Source organism: Nymphaea colorata, chromosome 5 (genome assembly GCF_008831285.2).
Source record: "Nymphaea colorata isolate Beijing-Zhang1983 chromosome 5, ASM883128v2, whole genome shotgun sequence".
NCBI lineage: Eukaryota > Viridiplantae > Streptophyta > Magnoliopsida > Nymphaeales > Nymphaeaceae > Nymphaea > Nymphaea colorata.
This window is the reverse complement of record NC_045142.1, coordinates 25,353,904-25,377,034: the sequence shown is the minus strand read 5'-3', so window position 1 is coordinate 25,377,034 and position 23,131 is coordinate 25,353,904. Positions and strand designations below refer to the sequence as shown.

Here is a 23,131-nt window from a genome sequence, read left to right as displayed (position 1 = left end):
ATATGATATTTTAAAATAACCGTCAACAAAGGCTACTTGTGGAATTTAACAATCATTTTGCTTTTTTTTGTTCAAACACAACTCTTTATGAATTAACATGAAAGGTTTTGGGTGAGCAGGACCACCCAATGCTAGGTTACCATGACAGAAACCTACATTCAACTTTTGTGCCCTTAGAGTCGTTTGATGGCATTGCAACACCATGGAACAGAACGAACGCATTCTGTTTTAGTAAAATCAAAATAACCATTGGACAAAGAACACTCATGACACGATGGACAGAGAACATGGTGTATAAAAGGCTAAAGAGTTCCACCGCGTTTCATGGTTTACCTACGCTACAACACAGAACAACCTCCTGTGACCCCAAGCTCTCCTTGCCCTCGACCTATCTCTTCCTCTCCTCCTCCTCCGTCTCCGCCCCCCGAGCATTTCCTTCTCCTCCATTTCTATCTCTGTGCCCGTCTTCACTCCTTCTCCTCTGTCTCCGCTGGAGGGCGACCGCTGCAACATTGCTTGATGTTGTTCGTAATTGCTTTTGTATTTTCACGTTTAATACTCTCTCTCCTCCTTCAAAACCCTTCTATTAGGGTTTTCTCTTGAGGGTTGAAACAGCCAACTCTTCACCAGCAGCTCCTCAGCTTCCTCTTCTCCCCTCCTTAGCAGGAACGACAGCTCTCTACAGCAGCGACTCTTCTGCATCTCTGTCGAGGTTAGGCGCAGGCTGCTTCTCTCTCTCTCTCTCTCACTGTTGTTTTCCTTTTCCCTGACAGCAGCCCTACTCATTTTTCTTGCCCTTTTCCCATTGTCATTTATCATTTGCAATCCACCAGCAAACCAACTGTAGCTTCTGTTGCAGCCCAGCAGCAGCTTCTCGTTGAGTTAAGGGCATCTTGTAATGCTTTTCGTTTTGGGCAGGTCGATCTGGATCAGGTCTAGACTCGGACCTGATATCCACGCACAAGAGGAAGCACGACATTACCCCCTTCTCCCTCTTTTCCCCTCTTTGTCTCCTCTTATGTTGTGACTGCATCACAGGAGAAATCAGGAGGCTGGAGGTGTGGCAGTGGCGACGCTTGGGCCAGCAGAGGAAGGGCGACGATGGCGTTGGTAAGCCCTCTTGACATCTTGCTGCCTCTTCCTTCTTGCTCCTTCCTTCTTCCTTCTTCTCCTTCTCCCTCCTTCGCAACACTCTAACCCCTCTGCCCATGCCCTTCTCCCTCTCGCACGGCCTCACTGCTGTGCAGCCCTCTTCAGTCTTCCCTCTTCGCCAGCTCCCTCCTTCCCCCAATCTTTGGCTAAATCTTACCCTATTTAATGTTGTTGGATTGGATTGCAGTTTGGGGACACATTTTTTCCCTCATAACAATGACTAGACGGCGTTGGGGATGGCGGCATTGCACGATTTTTATTGTTTGGTGATCAATCAAACTCGCTAGGTGGCTGACGGGAGGACTACAGCAACTAAGAGTCTAAATTTGGGGTGAGCAAGGCTTAATTGAGCCTAAGTTGTCGAATATTTGTTGTTGGAGCATGTATAGTTATTAATGGAGCATGCTAGATTAAGAATGGATGAATTAGGATGCATGTTAGTGACGTTACTATTTTAGAGAAGGTCTAGAACTAATTTGGAGGGACGGTGATTCATGTCTATAAAGATCTTATAAGCATGATGGGTTGATTTTCGAAGCAATTAGGGAGCATGTTAGAGATTTGACAGTGTGGAGAAGGTGTAGGACTATCGTTGTGAACTTGTGGCACATGCCATTGTCGACGTGCGTAGTACATGTTGGTTGGGAAAGAGTATGTATGTTGGGAAGACGCCTCAACTAAGGAATCAAGAGAGAAACAGATTAGTGATCAGTTCAAATCGAAAGTGCGAAACTTAAACCATTTGGCGATAACCTCTAGGGCTGAGAAGAGGCCTATTGGAGGGCTTTGTGGGTCGACACCCTCTTGAGGCGATGACATGTGCCTCAATGATTTTGTTTTATATTTGTATGGATTGTGAAATTAAACAAGTAGAGAATATACCACTTGTGTATGTTTGTAGGTACACCAGGCACATCCAATAGACCTTGAGCGACCAGATTTGAACCTCGAGGCGTTTTAGGTGTTTTGTGGATGCGCGATAGGTATGGTGGCATTCCAGGCAAATCCCTGCCTAGGGCCAACTTGTAAATGTGTATTGCTAGGATCGTTGGATCCTATGATTGTGATGTGATTGAATGGTTGTAAAGTGATTGAATGAATATATGCATGAGAGTTTAATGTTTATGTGATTAGTTTTGTTTAAAAATTTCTACGCAATTGCATGTGCATGTTAGATTGATAACTACTTAGGACAGATGAGGTGGGGTATCGAGTCGAGTATCTCCCCGACCCCAATTGTGCATTAGAAAGCATTATAGAATGATAACTGCCTAGGACAGCTACGAGCCAATCATGGATTGAGACTACTCTCCAGGATTTGGCTAAGTTTTGAAAGATGTGATTTTTATCAGACACATAGATGTGATTTTGTATGAACTGAAATTGCTATATAAATGAAAGTTTGCCCATTGTTTCGAATGGCATAGTTTCCTCCTTTTTGAATTGTTGTGTCATCGCACCTCAATGCTTTATGTTTTTTTTTTAAAAAAAATTTTGTTTGAGGGTCAAAAGATTAGGGTGTGACACATCCATTTTTTCGCCTTTTTCCCAATCGTTGTTTATCATCTTCTCTCCATGTGGGGCTGCAGATAGTAGGTCGATTTATAGGATTTTATTTATTTTTTCTAGCATAAGTTGGATTGGCGTCAGAAATCAACCCGGATTTTGGGCCTTCCATTTGGCTCTTTTCCACCTAGTTTCAGGTCTTAGTAATGTGATTTACTTTGAACTATATTGTACTAATGTGGTGGATGAGATTTGGTTGATAGCAAATGCTTATGATTGTGGACTCCATCTGTTTTACAGGCACTAGTTTCTTATAAGTGGCCTTCACTCTCTCTCTCTTGCTCATTTTTTCCAGCCCTTGTCTCTCCCTCGGCCCATTTTCAGCACACATTTCCCTCAAGGCAAACAATTATATTCCTTCTTTTCTTGTTGAATGCCAAAGTTGACTCACATATTAGCTTGATGTAAAATCCCCCTATCCCTCTCTTTTCTTCATTCCTTCCCACTTTCCACTCTCCCCTCCCCCTCTCCCTTTCACCTGTTAATCCATCTTAGCCAGTTGAAATTGCTTCGTGCTTAGGCATCCTCCTTCCGCCATCACCTTCGCAACATATTGCCCCCAAAAATACCTTCTACTTACTTACTTATAGCAAAATTAGACATGGATGAATGTAGTTGTTTCTCATAAGTATAGACACATCAACTCATGCTATCTTTATCCATCTGATTTGAATCTCAACTACAGTCTCTCTTATAGAAATTCAATGTCGCCTAAGCATATCAAGGATTTATGTTTAGCATTCGCTTTTATATTATTGTTGTATATTTGTTTATTTGCAGAAGAAGTCAATTGTTTAAACTTATTTTATGTAACTAAATTGTTTGATCTTCTTGTACTTCTATTATTTAAACTTGGATGAGTAGCCACCATGACAAACTATGAGCTGAAGATCAAGTGCAGTTTTTATTTGACATGATGTTAGAGCAAGCTAAGATTTCAAGAAAGCAATAATCAGGTGGATTAAGAGAAACATCTATGAAGGTGGTTGAACAAAAAATAATGGAAGCATATGGACCAATGTTTACACATTAGAGAAAATTCGAAACAAGTTGAAAAGAGCAAAACCTGACTTACAAGTGATGAAAGAGATGCTTACTACTTCAGGATTTGGGTGTGACCTAGATAAAAAAATTATACAAGCGGATGATAACGTGTGGAAAGAGTATATACAAAATACCCAAATAGAAAAAAATATAAATTGTGAGCAACATGGAAATATTATGAGCATGCAATGAAAATTTGGGAATCTTCTACTGCATTGGGTGACAATAGGAGTGGCATATATAGTAGAACACTAGATGATATACAAATAAATGTGGATGAACAAGATGAGAATGATTTTCAGTTACCTACTTCACCAATGGATAGCAATACTCATACTCAGGGAGAAACCTCTAACAACATGAGGGGAAACAAAAGAGCGAGAACCTCTATAATCATGAATGATGATACTTTTGAAACCATTGGTGAGTATATACGTCAACTTGTGAAAACCCAACTTTGCAGAAGACTGAAGCAATTTTAAGAGATTTGCATGCAAAAGGGGAAATAGATAATCACTTGTTTTTCAAATCAGTCGATTTACTTTCTAATTTTGATAAAGCAAACACTTTTCTTATGATGCCACGTGAGTTGCAAGTTACTTGGTTGCGCATGCAGATTGGCTAAACAATATGTAATGTTTGTAACTAAATATCATTATGAAGGTTTGTAATTATGCATTACTTTTGATGTGTAACTGTTTGTAATTTGTGATATATAATAATTGTTTGTAATAGTGTATTTTTGATGTTTTTAATTGTTTATAATTTGCGATATATAGCAAATTGCTATGAACTCATGCTTGCGATTATTTTTTTTTCACAATTCTTTGCAATTAAATAGTGTTTATTCTCATGAATTTGTGTATTTATTATCAGGATGGACGAAATATCCACAGTTATCTTTATTTTTATTATGTGGTTGATGATGAAACACTTGAAAGCTCAAGGTAGACCTAATAAAAATTTAGTACATACTAATCGACTAGTAGGAGCCCAATATGTGCATGACTGTATGCACAAACACCCAAGAAATTGTTTAGATCTATTGAGGGTAGATCAACAAACATATGCATTATTATGCAATTTGTTAAAAAGTGGGGAGTTATTGTCTGATGCAAGAGAAGTCACAATTGAAGAACAAATAGTGATGTTTCTCGTTACTTTGGGACATGATCAATGAAATCGATGAATCCAATATGATTTTCAGCACTCAGGACAAACAATTAGTAAGTACTTCAACTTAGTTTTGAAAGCAATTCTTTGTATTGCACATGAATACGTGGGGCATAGAGATGATACTACACCAGCTCGAGTTAGAGAAGATCCATGTTTCTTTCCATATTTTAAGGTAAACAACTATAATCCATAATAGATATAGTAAACATTTTTATTTGTGGTAAAACATTTAGAATACGAACACATATTACCTATCAATAGGATTGTTTAAGAGCAATTGATGGTACACACATTCCAGTATATGCCCGAAGAGATGGCCAAAATCGTTGATGAAATAGAAAATGGTTCTTATCTCAAAATGTTTTAGTAGTGGTGGGATCGATATGCGGTTTTACTTACATACTAGCCAGTTGGAAAGGAAGTGCAACTAATGCAAGAGTATTGCTGAGTGCACTGGAAGATAATCTTCATCCATTAGAAATTTCACATGGTGAGAAAATAATGATTCATGATTTAAATTTACTATCATCAATTTAATTGTTTGACTGACAAAACACAAATTTTTTATTATGAAATAGGTAATCATTATCTTGCGATATTGGATACCCAAATATTGTTGGATTATTAACTCCATATAAAAGATGTTGGTACCATCTAACAAAATTTAATGTGTCTGGATCTAGGCAAATTGAGACAAACGAAGAATTATACAACTATAGGTATTCATCTTTGGGCACTACTATAAAGAGTGTTTGGTTTGCTTAAGGCAAGGTTTCTTAATTTAAAGAACCATGTGTCATATCCAATATCAACTCAAGTTAAAATTGTACAAGTAACATGTGTTCTTCATAATTTTATAATCAACCACAATCCAAATGTTGAACAATTTTCTTATGATGATATAAATGACAGTAAAGTAAGTGAAATTATAAATGATGATGAAAATACTGAACAAACGTAACTTCGTGAGCAGATTACTTCAATAGTGTGAAATGATTATGTTTCCAGTAAAATATTGATTGTGTAACATTCTCATTATATTATATGTCATTGTTTTCATTATACTTGATTATTTTAATAATTTATGGTGATAACCTAATTATTTGTTTGTCTTTTTAATTTCTGAAATGCAAGAACGAGACAGTGATGTCTCTTCTCAAGTATTACATGGCTTCGACGGGAAGAGTAGTGTGTAGGACATAAAATGACTATATAGAAACCATATTTTTGTGTCAATGTACTCCAACATATGGCTTTGAACAATTGAACATTTTAGACTATTTGTATTTTGTAGTTTTACTTAATATTGAGGATTATATAGATGTTTGAACATTTCAGAGTAATGATGTTTTTGTTATATATATGTCTCTATTGAAAGAGTTGATTTTTTGTAGATCTGTGTTATCGAATGTATTGATTTGCATATAACATGTTGTTATGAATTTTATACTTGTTTTGATATAACATGTTAAAAAAAATAATGAACTTCGTGAGCAGATTACTTCAATAGTGTGAAATGATTATGTTTCAAGTAAAATATTGATTGTGTAACATTCTCATCATATTATATGTCATTGTTTTCATTATACTTGATTATTTAATACTTTATGGTGATAACCTAATTATTTGTTTGTCTTTTTAATTTCTAAAATGCAAGAACAAGACAATGATGTCTCTTCTCAAGTATTACATGGCTTCGACGGGAAGAGTAGTGTGTAGGACATAAGATGACTATATACAAACCATATTTTTGTGTCAATGTACTCAAACATATGGCTTTGAACAGTTGAACATTTAGACTATTTGCATTTTGTAGTTTTACTTGATATTGGAGATTATATAGATGTTTGAACATTTCAGAGTAATGATGTTTTTGTTATATATATGTCTCTATTGAAAGAGTTGATTTTTTGTAGATCTGTGTTATGAATTTTATTCTTGTTTTGATATAACCTGTTAAAAAAAAAAGATATTATTATCATCATATAGCAGACAACAAATATAATAAAAAAACTGATTAGAGAAGATACAAACATCAGATAGAACAGATAGTTCGAACAAAACATAAAAACAAACACCAAACAGGACAAACAGAACAGATAGATCGGACAAGACAGAAACAAACATCAAACAAAAGGGACAGAACAAATATATACGAAACAAATGCCAGACAAGAAGAACATAGTGTTCTGTTTTTAAAATAATCAAACGTTGGATAAGAAATATCATTGTCTATGAGGACAGAACAGTAGTGTAATAGACAGGACATCCTGTCTGTCCTGTCCTAATGGATGTTTTTCTTTCACAAGAATGTTGCCTTCATGATGCTTTAACTTGAACATCGTTAATCTCATTTTTTGAAGCATAAAAAGTTATCAATCTGTGAAGATTTGAAATGGATATTGGTTGCCTACCAATTTTTGTCTTATATGTTACACCAATCAACGCAAAAACTAAATTAACATGAAAGGTTGAGTGACTGTTGGATGAAGCAAACACCCCTCAGCGCTCGAACCTAGTTATATGTGTCATACTAGTGCATAAATTTTCATGAGCTATTATGGTTAATGACTAAAATACAGCGCTCGAACCTAGTTATATGTGTCATAGTGCATAAATTTTCATGAGCTATTATGGTTAATGACTAAAATACATTTATTTTATTTATTTTACACTGAATAAAAATTGGAAAGACAAAAATGAAAATAAAAAAAAGTAAAAAAAAACTATATAAAACATTTCTTTTTAACAAATTACCAAAATGTCCTTCCTTTGTGTAATGTGTATGCATCATACGTTACACGCAACTTTCTCTCGTTTGGACCACCATTTCAAAGGAAGCAACATCTCTTATCTGTTACACCAGCCATCGCAAAAACTGAATTAACATGAAAGGTTGAACAGTGTTCGATGAAGCAAATACCATTGACGCTCTAACCTAGTTATATGTGTCATACTGATGCATGAATTTTCATGCACGAGTATGTTTAATAACTAAAATACCTTTATTTTACATTGGAAAAAAAACCTTTTGTAAAAACAAAAAAAATGAAAATGAAAAAAAGTAAAAAGATTATAGGTGACATTTCTTTTTAATAAGTTGCCAAAATGTCCTTCATTCCTATATGCGCACCATGTGCACCGTTACACGCAACTTTCTCTCATCGGCACAGTCAATTCAAAGAAAGCAATATCCCTTAATATTTATTTATTTATTTATTTTATCCACATCAAGGTGCTCATGCAAGGTATACATGATAAGAAACTTGGGTTAAACATGTATGCATGATACGAAACTTGGGTTAAACATGATGACTCTAAAAAATAATATACATAAAGAAGCAATTAACGCAGTCACATGGGCTTATTGCATTAATTATTTGTAACCTTCTTCTCCACTTCAATGATCTCTACAACGACAAAGATGACACAGTTGACCTTGAACAAGTACAACGGCAGAGAACAATTAAATTATTCAGGCAACTACAACGCCATGAAAGGAGTTCCACACAGTACAAGTCAAAATACAAACAAAAAGACACCAAACTACGTGAGCACCATGCAGCCAAAGTAGTATATTTTAAATTATTTAGAGCCCTTTTCACAAAATAATATTATCCCCAGCATGCTACATTTTAGTGCAGTACAAGCTTCATCTGAAAAGGATAGCAACAGAGAATAAGAAAACACTTCAAAGAGGCAGCAACAGAGAAACAAACAAAACCAGTCACACTGTTCTTGGAGGCTTTTCTAACAATGCAGAAAGATAAACTTCTTCCTTGGACTTAGAGGAGACAACCCATTTGTGCTTCTTGTATCTAAATTGCAGGAACATGTACATGTAGTCGTCTAGATCTTTTCTGCTGCAGAAGAACCTGTCGATCCACAACAACCCACCTGGTCTAAGAACCCGATCCCAGTCGAACAGTACAAAGTCCATTAGTTGCAGATCGATCCAACCATCAAGGAATCCGGTGGTGTGGATCAAATCCATCGTGTTGTCGAAGAAAGGCAGTCTCTGGTTCACTGTCACAAACAGGGGAATGAGGCCTCTAAGTGCGATCATCTCATTGAATGGAGCTCCTAGATTGAGAGCAGTAGTGACAATGGTCACGTTATGTTCTCTCATCCTTGCTGCAAAACTTCCAGTTCCAACACTGATGTCTAGACCGATTCTAATTTCTCTGGGCTTTGTATTCAACACATCTGTCATCAGAAAATCTACTGCTAAAGAGCTGTTCCTTACCCACTTCACCTTCTCCTTCTCCAGATTGAAACAACCAGTGCACTTCCTTATCCCGTTTGGCTTACTTTCTGCTAGGCAACTAAAGTTCTTGCAATGGTAAAGGTTCCACCTGAGATTTTTATCATCTGGTATCTGCCACAGAGACTCTGTAATCGGCAAGGGCCTACCATATGATTTTGAAGCTCTAGTCAAGCATCTCCTTCTGGGCAATGGATCGCACCCATTGATCATGAGCCTCTGTCCTAAATTCCAGTCATCTTTGCAGTAACTCCCAATGTCATAGTTCATATAGGCTTCCAATTCGTTCTTCATCAAAACACATGCATGTCCAATGGTATTGTACATCCTCTTAGCTCCATAAACATTGACCTTTCCAGATCTGTTCTCCTTTGCTGTAACATACTTCCTTATCTCTTCCACAGTGAAAAAATTTATCAGAGGGTCCTCTTTCAAACCCGATCCCTCTTCTACCTTTGGAATTCTGATCTGTCTAAGAGAAATGTGAGCACTATAAAGAGGTGGGATAAATTCATCCTCCAAAAACTTCTTAAACAAGGGAGCTGACATGTTTCTCTTATCAATCTGCTGCACTGTGTTCTCAAGCTTGATCTGCAAATCAGCCAACTTCTCAAGAACTTCATCCACCCGACTAGACAATGCGCTTACATCAAAACCCGAATATGACGCCTTTGAACTAAAGAACCTTCGGCAAATTTCTTCATCACGCAAGAAGAATCCAGCAGAATAGAACCTAAACAGGCTCATAATACTAACTATTATGACAAGACTTCCAAGGATGATCTGAATCATAGCCATAGCATTCCAAAGGCGGCACCGTGGCAGGCGAACCTTTGCCATCTTTGTTTACGTGAATATCAGGATCATATATAATCCGCCTGTCAAACATAATCAAATTCTCACCACAGCTGGTTCTTACAGAGCAGGGAACCATAGAATCAATAACATGCCTAGGGGAAAAGCACAGCAATGAGCAAAATCGAAAAGAGAATCATTAAGCCACTAACTGCAATGCCCAGAAAATTGCAGCTAAGGGCACTAAGCTATAAATTTAAAATTTTCCAGGGACACCAACATATGAATAAGGAAAATTTCCCTGAAATATCAATATAAAACATGATCTATATCTACAAAATTTCCTTTGTCACAAATATTGTTCTCGGGGTTTTTAATGACGATATTTTTAACGGAGTTGCATTTTTTTGGGAAAATCTCAATAAAACTCAGAAAATTTTAAAAATAAAAAATTAGGTATAAATGAAACAAAAAGATAGGTATAAATGAAATAAATAACAAACTAATATGAAAACATAAACAAAACTACATAACAGTGATAGAATGAATGTTTTAATGATAATAAAAACGATGAAAATAGTTTAGTTTAAGTTTATATTTGAATCTATGATAGTATCAATGCTAACGAGAAAAAATCACAAAAAACGTGATAAATATTTTTTCCCGTTCTTTTGAATATCACGATTTTTCCCTTTTTTCCTATTGTTCACATAAACACCAATATATTTAAGACTGACGAATAAAAAGTCCACTTAAATGTATTTTTCTAGGAGCTTGGCGTTGTTTAGAAAAGTCAATTGTATCGGGTGTTAGATGGTTGCGAATGGTCACAATTTAAGAGTTTGGCCATAAACCATTGCAATGCCATACACTATAGCAATATAAAGCGATAAATTTTAAAATTTTGGTAATCTGATGTCAACGAAATCAAACAATAAATTAAATTGAAAATATAGAAACCTTTTTTTTTTTTTTGCAAAGTTTGAAATACCTTTCAAAAAGATAGAGAATTTCGTTTAAAGAAACTCATCTGCTTCTTTTTTTTTTTCTCTCACTCTTATTTTCAAGAATAGTTTTGTCTATTAAAAAAATAATCATATTTCTAGATTACGATTTAATCTTAATCTAGCCAGATGCCCACTCCTGGCAGCCGAACTCATGAACAAAGAATAAATGTATATATATATATATATATATATATATATGTGTGTGTGTGAAAGTATTAGTAAATGGATAAACTTAAATTTTGCTTTCAAATTATAATTGACACTTTTCTCTTCAAATTACTTGCATTGTTGTCGCCAAGCAGGCAAAATCATAAAATATCGATCAGCTTGTGGTACCCTACTAGGCTACAATAGCACGAAGCGAGAGGAAAGTTCCCCGCGTGGACTTTTCTCACAAACACGAGATTTTAATTCGTGTATGAAAAGATAACGTTTATAAGTGTAAGATGACGCTAAAGTTGTAGAGAAGAACGAGGGTTCAAAGAGTTCAGAGCACGTTGCACATACTCTTTCACGTTTCCCTTATAAAATTACCACCAAAAAAAAAGAAAAAAAAAACTTTCAAGGGCTTTTTTTTTAAAATAATACTTAAATTCCTGAACGTAAAGCAAATTTTCTTATTTTCCACATATGGTCTTCTTCTTCTTCTTTTTTTTTTTTAATTATTAGAGAGAATTTATTTGTCATTTCTGTGAGAAGTAGTGGCCTGCATAGTGCATGGCCACAGCCGTCCAGAATGGGCGACATCCGGCTACCTTAAGGCCATATTTAAATTGAATTGGGCGACTTTACATAAACAAAGTCCTAAAATCACCTAGCAAGTATCTTGAACTCAACATCCATGAATATGCTGCCCTACATTGATCCCTCAAGAGGCTGAATCGCTTCGCTTCTCCCTACTTTTGGGGTTGTTTCGAAACTTGTGTGACGAATGAGACATCTTGTCAACTAGAACTTTATTTTGGCCAGGGGCAGAGTTAGGATTTTTTTGGTGGTAGCAGTCAAACTATAGTTTTAAAATTTTAAAAGAGATTGAAATAGAAATTTTTAAAATTTTTATATATATTAAACTTTTTTTTTTAGATTTACATATGAATTTTTAAGTTTTTAAAATCCGAGGGAAGGCCAAGACCCCTGATTTTGGCTTGATTGAAGATAAAGTTTTGATTCACAGAGTTAACAGATTCCAAACCATAGGATCATCGCAGTGGGAGTAGAAGATTAGATTTGCAGCACAAAAATCACTTTCTAAGGCTTGAATCTAGGAAAACCTCAATTTAATTGGGGAAAAAACTCTAAGAACTAGAACATACCCGTCAGTTTGAGGCCCCGGACTCCTGCACCACCCTGAATATGTGCCCACCAAGCTCCTGCCCACACGCCTGCACCCCCGGGCTACTGTCTCCTTTGATCTATTTTCTTCTTCTCTCTTTTCTCCCTCTCTCTCTCTTTCTCACGTTGAAGTTCTAAGGGGTGCACTCCTCCCGTTCTTATAGTTTGCTGTGTGGATCCAGGAGATTAGTGTAGTTAATTCTAATTAATTATTGATCAATCATTTTTCTAACTAACTTAATAAAAAAATAATTATCTTAATCAATGATTAGCTTGGCAATTAAGGGATCAAAACCCTAATCAAAGTGTATCTAAGTCCGATCGCAATATCCTTAGTCTCGTCATTAATGATTGACTAATCTAATCTAATCTACCCATGTCTTTCATCTGAATTCCTTCCATGTCCACTCCTGTTAATTTTACTTCCTGCATTCATACTTGAAATTGCAACATGCATACAATAAAAATATATGAAATATCAACATAGAAATGAAAAATTCAATACCTAGAAAGATTGTCAGTACCTAATCATACCTTATATTAACTATATTCCAGATTCAACCTTTCGTTTTCACATATTCCAATCTAGCATCTCCTTCTACTTTTGTAAAAAAAGATCCCTTTTTTATTAACTTATAAAATCATGACCTAAAAACAATAGCTAACTCCCAAACTGCCGCTGCATGTCACAACACGATACTATTAAAAATGTGATCATGCTAGATAGCTTTGCGGCTTTGACTTTTAGTGAGTTGACTTGAAAAAGCTTTTGTGGTTAAAAGAAAGCTGCATGTTTAACGCTAAAGGTGTGCATCGTTTTACTGCAAGGTTCAGACTAAGACTCTATATAATCTAGCAGATAGCCGACTTTAGTAGGCATGGTTGTCAGGGGATTGAATTTGAATGGAATTTGAATCAGAGTGTGCTCTTAATTATATCTAGTTTTTCAAATGTTCACATATTCGGATTCAAATATTAATAAAGAAAAGTCATATTCGAACATGAATCAAGTTTTCATGATTCAATCCAAGTCCGGCAATACTCGTTTAAGTCACAAACGGTGTGTTCAGGGGTAGAGGGAAGGGGGGGCCGACAGGGGCCTTGGCCCTCCTTCAGATTTTACAAACTTTAAAAATTTATATGTAATTCTAAAAAATTTTAGTTTAATATACATATAAAATTTAAAAAATTTTATTTCGGCCCCATTAAAATTTTGAAACTATAGTTTGACCTTGCGACAAAAAATTATTCCTGGCTCTGCCCTTAACCATATTACAACATTTATGTATTTTTGACAAAACTTTACCAGAAAAAAAATTATTTTTTCTGTAACAATAAGTATAGATCGGACGTTTGAAGGTTGCTAATTCGATGAATTGGCCTATTCAACAATTCAGATAAATCAGTTAGAAATATCACAAAATTTTATGGACATATTTTAAAATAATGAACACTTAAAAAGATATCTTAAAATGATTAAAAAAATGAATAGTAGATGACACGTAAGTTGCTACCAATTCCATTAAAATCAGCCAACTGATTTTCTCTTATACCAGTTGTGGTATTCAAAGGATCCAAGGCTTCTCTTGCCCCCACGAGATAGGTTTTGCTTCACCTTGTGCAAGCGGTTGAGGTTGACGTCTTCTTAAACCAGTCACCGGCCATCTTTGCATCAAATCACTTGTTCTATAAGTATTTCCCTGGGTCCTTTTTTTTTTTTTCCTTTTCACGTAAATATTTTATTTATTAAATAGTTACGTATGGATAAAAATACAGGGGACAACAAATAATCTTTTATTTTTTTTATGACACTGGTTTTCTTCCTGTTGGTTCTTGCCATATTCAAAGGGTTGTGGGTTTTGTTGGTGGAAGAACGGATCAATAAGATCCATAAACACTACCAATTAATCTTTATTTATCCATTTGAGTATTTTAAAAATTTAACTTAAATCAGCATAAAATTGAAAAATTATAATTCAGTTAATGTTAAAATTTTGAAATTATAGTTTGACCCCTACAACAAAAAAAATCTAGCTCCACTCCTACTTATGATCATGTTTGCGTCAAACACTCAGTCAATGCAATGACTCACTATGTTTCCTCCTCTAGATATAAAATATCGAGAAAAGAAATTCCATTTTCCCATTCCATCCAATGTTAGGGAAATGGTACAGTTAGTGAAGTAAAATCAAGGTGTGAAAATTGCTGGTTGAATGATGGCATCCTGTGTCTTTGGATTTTGGACACCTGAATGCGTTTGATATGTTGGAGGTGAACACATAACCAGCCAGCAAAGTACACTATGTTACCTTCCAATCTTTCACCATGTGAAAGGGTTTTTTTTTTTTTTATTTTAAGAACAGTCAGGAAGGTTTGGTGATAATAAAAAAAAAAGCACTAAACTTTTGGATACCGTTTAAAGCAAACATAAAAATTGTCTTGGTTGATTGAAAGGATCTCTATGATTGCTTTTGTTAAACTAATTATTAAATTATTTGTTACCCATTTTTTGGTAACAAATAGGAAGATGTCCTCCCATGTGTATCCTTTTATTGGAAGAAAACAGAGCTCATCATCTTATATAGTCACTTGAAAGCATAAAATATACATTAAGAAACTACACAAGCTTAAACGAGTCGAGTTTGAGCTTGAACTTATTTTAACGAGTCCAGAATAAGCTCACCTTATAAAGCTTGAGTTGAGCTCAAGAAGAGCTAGATGTGACTCCAGTAGAGTTTGAGCTGGTCGAGTCGAGTTCACCCAGCTAGCCCAGGCACTTGAAGACACTTGCAACTTGAGTTATAAACAAGTAAAGTTCGAGCTACATGAGCTCAACTCAGCTTCTGCTTTCCTGTTTGTTAATGTTCAAAGGCATGTTGGTAATTTTTAATGAATTTTAACACCATCTTTATCGTTTTCATTTATATATATATATATATATATATATATATATGAATCAAATGAAACAAGCTTAAAGAAGTCAGACTCGGTTTACCAAGTTAACCTAGAGCTGATCTTAACAAGCTCATTGTACATTCATATTAATGCTATGTTTGAACTTGTCGAACCATTTTATTGGGTAGAGAAAAGCTCAGCAGTCTGTTCAGTCATGATGGAAAAGTTCTCTGACAGAGTGTCTCGAAAACATTTCTCCCTTCCCTCCCGTCGTACCCTTGCAGCAGTATTTTTTGGAAAGCCCCTACATTTTGACCAAGGAGATGCAGACCGTGCCTGAGTGTCGCAGAAAAGCGGAACTGGGGTCGGCTCGAGCTCATCCTCGACGCTAATCAAGCTCGACTTTCGCAGAAAGAAATTACTATACCAGAGCCTTGCGTTGCAAAAGGTATCTGACCAAAAATCAATCAATATATTAAATTAACGAACCTGAACAGCTCAAACAGGTCTGCAGAGGGCAACTCGAGTTAAACTCCGGGATTCTAGAAATAATAAAAATGTGCCACAAGATCTGTATAAGTTAGTAATATAAAAGTGTTAACATCTTTCTCAAACGTTTAATCCAACAATGAAACACACCCTTTGTATAAAATCTCCAAGCACTCATTCGCTGCTTCTTCAAAAGCCTCTTGTTGTTCTATATACATATATATATAATATCTGTCTCAAACCTTATTAATCCAACAATCAAACACACCCCTATTATAAAATCTCCAATCAATCATTCGATGCTTCTTAAAAAGCCTCTCGTTCCTTTGACAAAGAAGGAACATGCTCTGGATACTGAACTCGACCTCTTTCAGATTGGGAGTCTGAACAGGCAGCAATACGCTTGGAAATTAAATCAGATGATAAGAATGTCATTTCATGAGAAATCATTGAGATGGCTGCTCAAGTTTATGTTCGTATCTACAAGACTATGCTGTCAAAATGCATGGCATGAGAATCCTTGGTAAGAAAAATAGTTTCCTCAACCAATGACACAAAATTCAGAGCAGCTTCTCATGATAAGGAGGACTTCTCCGCCAGAAAGATAACTATTGGATTGATCGGATTGAACGGCAGCATCATGACAGTGTAGTTCAGTTTTATCTGTTTTCCGATGAGATGTTCCATACTTGGAAGAAGACATGAGATTGAGATCCACGGTACAAAGCTCTTCTCTTTCGATTTTCTGCACGTAGCTCTGTTTCTCGTCAGCCATGAACAACTTTCCCCCATCACGTTGCATCTTTTGATCTCTGGCAAGACTGCACGTCCTTCTCCGTTTGTGGTATAGTCGCTGCCTTTCTCTCAACTCTTGCAACTCTTGACGACCATTTGTATTGCATCCAATACAAAACTGATTCAAGCGCTTGAACTTGTGGATCCTACTCGCTTTCCAAAATCAATCAACAGTAGCATGTCCAAAGCTGAACTGCATGTACGCTTAGTAGTCAAGATCGATCTTAGGCCGCCTAGACGCCACCTTAGGCATCTCAGAAAAGGAAAAGAAAAAAAAAAACTATCTTTTTCTCATTTTTTTTCTTCTTCAATTTAACCCCTTTTTTTTCATTTTTTCTTCTATTTTTCTCTTTCTTGTTTCTCTTCTTCTTACTTCCTCCTCTGTTTCCATTTTTGGCCCGACAAGGTGCCACTTGGGTACCCGCCTAAAGCCATTTTAGAGGGCCACAGCTAAGCGCCGGTAGCGCTTTTGATTACCAAGGATGCGCTCACTCGTGGGCAGGGAACACATGAGGTTTTTAGCTAACTTTGGCACCTAATGTAGCACTCTGGAGAGATCAAATGCCCACTCCCTAACGCCCTGTTTGGTTGGAGGGAAAGGGAGGGAAAGGGATGGAGGGAAAGGGAGGGAAAGGAATGAAAAGGGAAGGGAAGGGAAGAGAAAGGGAAGGGAAGGGAATGGAATGGAAAGAGGTGATTATAAAAGCTTGTTTGGATAAAAGTGAATGGAATGAAAAGAAAACAATACAATTTATAATAATACCCTCAATAGTCAAAAGGTTGAGAGGCAGGGAGAAAAAAAACGTAGAGGGGTATTGTGGGCAGTCAACATTTTTGTACTTACTCCCTTTCCTTTCCCTCCCAATCCGTCCGATTTGAGAGGGATTGAATTTACACTATACAATCTTTTCCTTTCCTTTCCTTTCCTTTCCCTCCCCTCCCATCCAAACTGACTTTCTCTCTTTCCCTTCCTTTCCCTCCTTTCTAATTAGCCAACCAAACACAGGAGGGATTCCTGAATCCCTCCCTTTCCCTCCCTTTCCTTCCAACCAAACAGGCCCTAAGAACAGCTTGATGCCTGATATTACCTTGAATGTTCAAAAATACTCTTTCGCACGGAACATTTACCCTCTACTGCTGAGCTCTCTGCTATTAATCTTTTTGGCCTTTCCTGAAGCGATGTCTGCCGAATTTCTCTTTTTCGTTCCTAGAACTCTTTAAAACATCAGACACAGCTTGAGCTCTCTTTATTATCAAGGATCCACGATCAGCAATGTCATCTCCCTTATATGTATCAGGCAACCTTTTCGAATGCGGAATGGCAGACATCAAATCCAATATCTTATTCGCCATTTCTACCATCCCCGCTTTCTTTAGAGCTGCAACCAACCTCTGGTATGTGAGATACTGAGGAGTAAGGCCCTTCTCAATCATGCTCATAAACTCGGAGTAAGCTTCTTCCAATCGATTCAATCTACAAAGCAAATGGACCAGCATTGTGTAGATCGCAAGGTCTGGATCACACCCTTGCGAGCTCATCTCCTTTATTATCTCAGCTGCCATGTCCAACTTACCCCGTTCACACAGCATCTTCACTAGTAAGTGATAGGATAATCTATCGGGAGTATGCCCCATTTCAACCATCTTCCTGTATAGATTCATACCCTCCTCAATTTTGTCAGACTTTGCAAAGAGCCGGAAGAAGTAATTGTAGGTAGTCGGTGTGGGAAGGCACCCTTTTCCTATCATCGACTTGAGGGCTCTGCTAGCTCCAAGCAAGTTTCCTTCCTTACAGAATCCCTTCACAAGCGAATTGTACGTAGAAATTGTGGGTTCCAATCCGTAAGAAGTAATCTTCTCCACCATCGTCAATGCTTCCTTTGATCTCTGTGATTCACCTAAAGCATCAACTATCGGATTGTATGTAATGATATTGGGTTCAATCCCATCCACCTCCTTCATCTCTTCAATTAATTCCATTGCTCTCTCAACTCGACGCATCCGGCAGTATCCCTCGATCAAAGTTCCATAAGTAACAATCGTTGGATTTACGCCCTTCTCCCGCATTTCCGCAAACAGTTTCTCGGCGTGGCGGAGTTTCCGGCAACGGAACCATCCATTTAGCAGGATGTTATAGGAAGTGGTCGACGGAGGTGGATTCTGCCGTTGCCGGAAGACTGCCTCCGCCGAGCGGATCAAGCCCTCTTTACAGAGGGCGTCTAGGAGAATGTCGAAGTTCGGCGAGGGAATACCAAAACGTTCCATGAGATGGAATGTCCGGATCGCGGCCTGCGGCATTCTCGCCCTAGCGTACCGTCTGATCAAGATCGTGAACGTCCCGTGAGAGACCAGTTGATCGTCGGCCTGCGAGTACCGATCGATCAGCAACCAGGCGGAATCGAATTCCCTCGACTTCGCCAGCAGCTCGATCATGGTATTAAACACCGCCGCAGTGTGACGGTAACCAGGGCGAGTCTCCGCCCAAAGGAAAAGCGTATGAAGGGGTTTGAACGAATACTCACAGGAGATCATCAGCTGCCGGATCAAGGCGGGACGGGGTCGAATTAGGGACCGATCTAGAGCCGATCGGAGACCGGAATCATCACCGGCGTAGTCGCGCAGAAGCGGCTCGATGACAGCGGAATCCCTCTGAAGATCGAAGTCTACCTCTTCGTCTCCGTCGTGTTTGATCGGAGGAGGGTCCCGGGGAGGTTTTGGAGGTGGGGTATCGGACGGCCACTTCATGAGAGGCTTCCCGGGAAGAGAAAACCATGAAGAAGGGAAAGAAGAGGAAGAACAGAAATGGCGGGAATTAGGGTTTCGGAAGAAGAAGAAAAGCCTGGACATCACTGAAGAGGCGGGAGCCGAGCTGGGGTTTAACGTAGCCCTTGAGATGAAGGAGGAGGAAGACGAACCTCTAAAACGGGTCAGATCTGGATCTATTTCGGATAAGATAAAACCCATATCCATTTAAAATGTACGGTCCAGATTGAGAGCAGATCTCATCTGCCAAATCACAATTAGAGATGGATCTAACATGAGTTAATGGATAATGGATATTATCTCCGTTGGATCTGACCCATTTAAGCCCTGCGGACTCTGAGCCATGTAACCGGCGATCGCCCGTAAACGAACTCATCGGACCGGATAACGAGCGGAAGGCCATTCGCTCGAGGGAAAGCATGGCCGTCCGTCTGTGCTCGATCGCCGGAACTTCGCTCGCGCCATCGTCGGAACCAGTCAGACTCCGGCGATTCCTTCCCGTTTGCCAACTTTCCGGCGACAGGGAACCATCCGGAGCGTCGCCAGATGCTCCGGGCAGGCTGCAGAGGAGCCCCGCGGAGGAGTTCTCGTCCCTCGCACTAGTGTTCCGTAGGAGGCTTCTCGTGGGCATTGCATCGGCCTCGCTGGTGGCTGTCGGGGCGAACTTCGCCGGAGTGACGAGCACCGTACTGGGGCTGGCGCCGGAAGCCGGACGGACCCTGAGGCTCGACGTCCTGTACCCAATCGAAGGTTACAGTCGTTGCTGGGATCCCTCCTTCGGTTTCGGTGAGTCTTTCTCTGCATAATTTGTTGAAAATAAAATGGGCAAACTACGGGAGTATCCAGCCGTCAAGCCTCACTCATATACGGCTCCATGCCTTTGTATGGAGATCTTCCATAAAAAAACAGGAATTCCTATATTGGGATTTTATTCAAAATACTTGACAATCTCAATTATCGAAAAGCGAAGCGGCAATAATTATAAAATGGACTTGTTTCTCTCTTTATTTTTATTTCTTTCCTATATATTTGATAGAAACCTTAAGACATGAACATGAACTTGCCAAAGACGGAAAAATGAAGTTAGATTTAGTTGCGGGTGCGTTGACAAGCAAAGATACCAGTGTACGAACAGAGCTAACTTCTGGTTACCAGTTAGAAAAAGTAAACTTAATTCTAGTTATGTACGTTAAGAAACTTTCTGCTGATGTTGCTTCTTACATTAAACGGCTGCAAGTAACTGAAAAAAAAAATTGAAAAAAAGAGAAAAGTTTAGGACGCAACTTAAAAAGTATAGAGATTAGAGTCATTAACAGATTGATGTACCAACCTTCTTGTTATTGTTTGTTGTGGTGGGTTTTTGGTGCAAAACAAACAACTATATATACATATCTATATGTATATATATACATACAGACGCACACACATCTATAAAGTAGCTGGTATAGTAGTGGATATATAGGTGTAAGATAGTGTAGATTTCAGATAGACTGGACGCTTCAAAAAGCATATCTCAGTCTGTTTAATCACTTCATTCCAACAAACAAATGTGCACATTACTAGTTATGCATAAACCATACGTTTGGTATATTAAGTTTAAAGGGAAACTTAATTTGTCGCCAGGAGGATTTTTATGTTTGCATGAGCTGTTAGTACTAAATGCTTAAAACAATTTCAAAGCACGAAAATTTTATAATTTGATCTATTTGCTACAATTTTAGTTCTAATCAGTTTCTCTTTCTAAAAAAACCTGAAACCAAGATTTTAACATGGTTTTAACATGCACATGCATACAGCCGATAGGAATACCATATTGATCATATTGAATTTCTGAACTCAGGCCTTCTGAAAATTGTTGCTGTTTTATTTTTCTAAACAGAGTTCATCTATCCAGCAACTTGGGTGGGAGATCAAAGGCTGTTGTATCGAGCTGCAGGAAGAGCAGAATTGGAGAGGTCTTTGGATCCCCCGCCACTCAACAGCAGCCCCAGGCGGAAATCTTCCATAGAGCCGGTGGCAGCATTTGGCCCGCCGGGTTCCACCGGCGAACTTAACGTTAGCGTCATCGTCACCCCGGTTCCCCTGGACTTTGCGTAAGTAATTTTTCAGTAAACACTTAACTATTTATTAGTTTCTTCCCTGTTTGGCTATAAATATTTGTGCCAACAAAAGTTTTGATCTTCTAGCTGCATCCTCTCAACTAAAATCACTATTTTACTACAGTTAAAAAGTTGAAACCACATCAGTCTTGTTCCTGTTTGTTAGTTACTTAACCGAATTGATGAGAGTACAATGACAAACGACTTAAAGATCGACAAAATAAGAAAGTGAAATAGATGACAATGTAAGCTAAGGGACTGCTAATCAGGCAATTGGGTGAGTGACTGCTAACTGAAACATCACCATAGATGCACACAGTTACGTGCAACGGTGGAATATCTCGCTTTCACTGTTTGATGATAAGATGAAAAGCATAGCACGTGTGCATGGTGTTTCATGTTAAGATAATCTCCCTGCTGAATGACTTGAATTTCTCTGATTATCCCATCTGGCCTTCTGCCCACATTGATTCCAGTATGCATTTTCTTCTCACACTTTTGTGTATGTTACATGTAATACATACATATACTGCAAATTTTCTTTGGAAAATGTAAATTTTTCAAACATCAGAAAATTTCAGAAGGATTCTCAAGGATGAGAATCGTGACTGACGTATTATAATACACTATTCAGTTGATATTTTGAATCTTATTTCATCGATCTTCGCAGAATTGAAGCTTTTGGAGGTGCAAAGGGAGTTGGGGAGACACTGATAAAGAAGATCTCTGGTTCTGGGAGGCCAGGGATTGAAGCCACACTAATAGACTCTAAGGCAATACCTGATTCTCAGTCAAATATCATGTACTACAACTTAGAATTTGAGGTGGAAAGCCCCTCATTTCGCAGGCACAATGTTGCTGTCTGTACTGCGCATAATGGCAGATTGTTCACCTTGAATGCTCAGACACCAGAATCAGAATGGCAGTCTGTGAAAGATACGTTCTATAGGATAGCAAATTCTTTCAGGCTTCTTGATATGTAGATATATCCAAGAAAAAACTAATCTCACATCTGCCCATGTAAATTAATGTTTTTTTCCTTTTTCTAGAATAAGTTGAAATTGGTATTCTTTATGAAGTTTCGTTGGACACGATATGCCATGTAAATTATTGTTTTTTTCTTTCATTTTCTAGAATAAGTTGGAATTGGTAATCTTTTTGAAGTTTCCTTAGACAGGATATAGAAGCTACTTGGTCAGCTAAACGCATTACTCTCTCTTTTGAGGAAAATGTTAGTTAAGAGAATGCTCTTAACATTCATATTTCTGTGGTTTAAAACCTTTAGGGGCTGTTTGGTCCATGAATCTGCTTTAAAAATTGAACAGATTCATAGAGGATTGTAATGCAGTGTTCTATTATATACCCTTGAGACAGGTTCATGAAATAGTAACTGTTATTGCTGCCATGTCTTAATTCCGATCCTAAACATCCAACAGAAAATTCAAAGTCTATATGCTGCTGGCGGTAAACCTCAAGAGGCTATCCAGGATTTTTCTAACAGTGTTTGACAGACTATTATACAGTGTAAACTCCTGTTCTTTAAGGAAAAGTTATCTGTGAATCAAACCTGCCCGAAGGGTTTTACCGTATTTTTAGAGCAGGTTTAGGACCAGATTTGTTTTATTTTCATCATTGGATTATTCATGCTCCAACAGACACTTGCTAGTGCCATCAAACGTTACCAAAATCCATGATCAAATGCACAATTGCCCACCCACTTTCACATTGAAAAGCCTACAAACCCTCTTCACTCC

The 23,131-nt window shown here is 37.8% G+C and overlaps 3 protein-coding genes across 4 annotated transcripts; 1 reads left to right on the top strand and 2 right to left on the bottom strand.

Annotated features, from left to right (window-relative positions):
- Positions 1 to 8,507: 8,507 nt before the first annotated feature.
- On the bottom strand, positions 8,508 to 19,167 carry LOC116254697 (probable methyltransferase At1g29790). 2 transcript variants are annotated; one of them, XM_031630239.2, is made up of 2 exons: positions 19,038 to 19,167; positions 8,508 to 10,080 (listed from the first exon to the last, which is right to left on the bottom strand). In XM_031630239.2, the coding sequence occupies exon 2, from the start codon at positions 10,040 to 10,042 to the stop codon at positions 8,666 to 8,668; it is 1,377 nt and encodes a 458-aa protein (XP_031486099.1). In that variant the 5' UTR covers positions 10,043 to 10,080; positions 19,038 to 19,167; the 3' UTR covers positions 8,508 to 8,665. The 2 variants fall into 2 exon arrangements, with proteins under 2 accessions (XP_031486099.1, XP_031486100.1); XM_031630240.2 differs by lacking the exon at positions 19,038 to 19,167 and adding an exon at positions 12,318 to 12,453.
- On the bottom strand, positions 17,210 to 19,494 carry LOC116254696 (pentatricopeptide repeat-containing protein At5g11310, mitochondrial). Its single transcript, XM_031630238.2, has one exon. It carries the CDS (start codon positions 19,483 to 19,485, stop codon positions 17,668 to 17,670), a length of 1,818 nt encoding a protein of 605 aa, XP_031486098.2. The 5' UTR covers positions 19,486 to 19,494; the 3' UTR covers positions 17,210 to 17,667.
- A 115-nt stretch (positions 19,495 to 19,609) lies between these two features.
- Positions 19,610 to 22,530, top strand: LOC116254708 (psbP domain-containing protein 7, chloroplastic). Its single transcript, XM_031630253.2, has 3 exons — positions 19,610 to 20,064; positions 21,158 to 21,371; positions 22,048 to 22,530. The coding sequence occupies exons 1-3, from the start codon at positions 19,698 to 19,700 to the stop codon at positions 22,358 to 22,360; spliced, it is 894 nt and encodes a 297-aa protein (XP_031486113.1). The 5' UTR covers positions 19,610 to 19,697; the 3' UTR covers positions 22,361 to 22,530.
- Positions 22,531 to 23,131: the final 601 nt, after the last annotated feature.